Source organism: Etheostoma spectabile, chromosome 5, assembly GCF_008692095.1.
Source record: "Etheostoma spectabile isolate EspeVRDwgs_2016 chromosome 5, UIUC_Espe_1.0, whole genome shotgun sequence".
Taxonomy (NCBI): Eukaryota; Metazoa; Chordata; class Actinopteri; order Perciformes; family Percidae; genus Etheostoma; species Etheostoma spectabile.
The window spans coordinates 35,256,695-35,260,668 of NC_045737.1; the positions used below are offsets into that span (position 1 = coordinate 35,256,695).

A 3,974-nucleotide genomic window follows, 5' to 3' on the forward strand; every position below is an offset into this window, starting at 1 on the left:
GGGGGGGGGGGCTCAGAGTTACAACCAGCAGACTCCAAGCCAGAACAGGCCAGATAAAAAAGAGGGACCTCCTAGGTAGACTGCAGTGGGGGACCTCAGCTATAACCGCTGACAGGCAGGCTGATAAAGTGGCTGGATTTACTGGAACAGAGCTGATGTCCACCCAAGAAGGTCTAACAGGCTTTTACAGTACACGTGCAGCCACTTTAAACTTGGCACAGAGTCATGAAACGGCAAAGAACTAGTGGAAATAAGTGTTTCTCCCGCTGCTTCCCGACCATCTCCACCATGTAAATACTTGGACCTCTCCTTCTACGTGTTACATGTAAGAGGTCTGGAGACCTGCAGTGGAGGATCCTCCACGGGGCTCTGGCGGTTAATGTCTTTCTGGCCAGGATTAATCCCACCGTGTCCTCCTCGTGTCCCTTCTGTCCCCTCGATGAGACCGTCATACACTGCTACCTGAACTGTCCCAGGCTGAGGACTCTGTTTACTGTGTTGAGGACTGTGTTTCTGGACTGTGGGGAGGTTTTTACGGAGTCTGCTTTTATTTTTGGTGCTGGCTACAACAAATTAAATGCAAAGAAGTGGCAACTGTTGAATTTTATTGTGGGTCAGGCCAAACTAGCGATTTATAAAAGCAGAAAGAACCAGAACGTGTCCGGCCGAGGGCTGACGGACATGTTTGTCTGTCTGGTGAAGACCAGGGTGTGGGTTGGAACTTCCGCTTCCTGTCTCTGATGTGGACTCGGTTTTGGGACCATTGTGTTTCACCACGCGGTGGTTTTCGTGCAGGGGGGGGGGGGGGGGGGGGCTGGGGGTGGGGGGGGAGGAGTGCTTGGGGGGGGGCAGAGGGGTGGGGGGCCGTCTTCCACTCTGGGTTCTGTGTTAGCGTTGGTATTAAATATTATTTAGTGCATTGTGAAGCAACGACATTGGGTGAAGATTTGGAGAACGTCTTATTTATTTGGTGAACAAATGTTTCTTAAAAATCAAAAATCTACATGTTAAAAGCACCCCAGGGGAGAAAGTAGAAGCTATACGCAACCATTAAGGGAGAGTACTTTCCCTACAGTGCAGTAAATCTTCTTTCTGAACGCGTGTTGTACGAGAGTTGCTGCAGACCTATTTGACGCGCCGCCTCCAGTTGTTCATGAGTGGCCAGCTTCCCGCCCTCGTACTTGCAGACAGCCTTGGCCTCTTTATACGTCAGCTGGTATCTTCCTTTACGCGATTCCCGGTGGTAAACTCCAGCGGCTTGTTCTGTCAGAGAGAGAGAGAGAGAGAGAGAGAGAGAGAGAGAGAGAGAGAGAGAGAGAAACTGTTACCAATGAGTGACGCCAAATGAGGAGGTGACGCTTCTCCGAGTGTAGCAGTAAAGTCAAATGTTGAATTAACTTGAAGGATTTAGAACAAGAAACCAAGTCTTTTTTTCCCTTCTGTCAGACTCTACTTGAGTATTTCTATTTCCTGTAACTTTATACTTGTGCTTCACTGCATATCAGTGGTAAATATTGTACTTTGTACTACTTTTGTCTGACATGTGGACAGTTTTTCATCCCTTTTACTGTCCAGTGAAAACCACGTATCTCCAGATACATTGATGTTGAATGAAGTCTTTAAAAAGTCTCTTGGATCAGCTGTAAAAAGCATTGGCACAAAGCTGAAAACAGCTGTTTTTTCTGACACCTTAAAAATGTTTGAAACCTTTTAGAGATATGTGGTTCTCACAGGACAGCAACGCTACAACCACACAATGATCTTATAGAATGTGATGCATCGCTGTAGATTAAACTGCCCAACAGTATATAAAGGAATTATAACGAGCAAAACCTTCAACATCTACAGCAGGAAAATGCAACATACACATGAATGCAGCAGGAATATGAATCCAGAAACATCAGATAGACGAGGAAGACACTGACAAGGAACGTTTTACTGCAGAGAGAGTTCTTTAACTACATCACTCCAGTTCTGAAGTCTTTACACCGGCTACTACTACACTTTGACCCCCCCAGACCTCTCAGGTCATCTGGGACAGGTCTGCTACTACACCATGACCCACCCAGACCTCTCAGGTCATCTGGGACAGGTCTGCTACTACACCATGACCCCCCCAGACCCTCTCATCAGCTGGGCAGGTCTACACTACACTTTACCCCCCCAGACCTCTCAGGTCATCTGGGACGTCTACTACTAACCATGAACCCACCCAGACCTCTCAGTCATCTGGGACAGGTCTACTACTACACTATGACCCCCCCGACCTCTCGGTCATCTGGGACAGGTCTAGACTACACTATACCCCCACCCAGACCTCTCAGGTCATCTGGGACAGTCTACTACACACTATGACCCCCCCAGACCTCTCAGGTCATCTGGACAGCTACACTACACTACGCTACCCACCCAGAAACCGCTAAGTCAGCTGGGACAGGTCTACTACTACAAACACCATGCCCCCCCCAGACCTCTCAGTCATCTGGGACAGGTCTACTACTACACTATACCCCCCCCAGACTCTCAGGTCCTCTGGGACAGGTCTACTACTACACCATGACCCCCCCGACCTCTCATGCATCTGGGACAGGTCTACTACACACGATGTACCCCCCCATACCTCTCAGGTCTCTGGGACGGTCTGCACTACCACTATGACCCCCCCCAAACCTCTCAGGTCTCTGGACAGGTCTACTTTTCGCGTCCCAGAGTCAAACTAAACAGGTGACGCAGTCTTTGCAGTTTTCCTATGCTCTCATACTCTGAATAAACTCCCAGAAACCCTGCAGATACCGCTGCAATCCTCAGTTCGTTTAAATCACGGGCTGAAGACCTTTCTTTTTGAGCTGCTTGCCTTTCTTTAAATAAATGCTCATTCTTCTTAAATTCTTTTAGCTGCACTTGTACTTTTTATTCTTGTTTTTATTATGTGGTCTAATTTTTCTTCTATTTTGTTTTTACTGTCTGTTTCATGTGGTTACTAAACCGGTTTTTAATGCTTATGATTTTTAACTGTTTGTACTTGAATTGACCTGTTGCTGAAATGTGCTCTACAGATAAAGCTGCCTAGCCTTGCCTTACATTTTGCTGGCAATACACACTAAAGTAAAGTTGGGAACGGAGGACTCTTCCTTGTGGAGGAGTATTTTCCCAGCGTGGGGCTGAAGCCAAGCAGGGGAGGTTGGGAAGGTTTTTAGTGAGAGGGTGAAGGTCAAATGAAGCTAAACGTGAAACATGAAGGAAAGACGCTATCTTGGAAGTTCACCAACAATTTGGTGACTTGCTTTCTGGCTTCATCAGTGGGGGGTCCTCTGCTGATCCTGTTTGGGCTTTACGCATGCATGACTGGGAAATTGGGCAGAAAGCACCCAAGAATTAGCCAAAAGTTTATATTTTGATCTGTTTAAATTGAGGATTTTTTTTACACTAGGTCAGGGGTCTTCAACGTTTTTAAACCCAAGGGCCCCTTAACTGAGAGCTTGACGGAACAGGGACCCCCTACTACATATTGAATAAAAGTTGCATATGAAACTGGGCTTACGATAACGTGTGGGCAGCCTGAAGCTTTTATAAATACCTTTTTAAGTGTGTATAATAGGAACCTATTTAAAGATTTAATAACTCCTGTTTTACTGTTAAACATACATGTGCCAAAGAGACTCTTTAGGATTAAGTGTATCTGTGGATGGCTACCTTAGCGACTACCTTCCCAGAAAGCCTTTCATCCATGTGTTCTTCTTTCTTCACAGATTTATATTTGCTAATAATATGTTGGATTCATGTTAAGACATTTTGATTGTTTGAAAGATTAAAAAAATCAAAAGATTCATCCATCTTTATCCGCTTATCCGGTATCGGGTCTCGGGGGCAGCAGCTCCAGCAGGGGGCCCCGAACTTCCCTTTTCCTGAGCCACATTAACCAGCTCCGACTGGGGGGGTCCCGAGGCGTTCCCAGGCCAGGTTGGAGATATAAT

General features: G+C 46.5%; 1 protein-coding gene across 1 annotated transcript in view; it reads right to left on the bottom strand.

Moving 5' to 3' along the window:
* Positions 1–3,974, bottom strand: part of tnfaip6 (tumor necrosis factor, alpha-induced protein 6) — a gene marked incomplete at its 5' end in the record, with an annotated part of 19,689 nt that overhangs the window by 13,566 nt on the left and 2,149 nt on the right. The window contains 1 exon segment of the mRNA XM_032515408.1: positions 1,126–1,263. Coding sequence (XP_032371299.1) covers positions 1,126–1,263 — 138 coding nt within the window.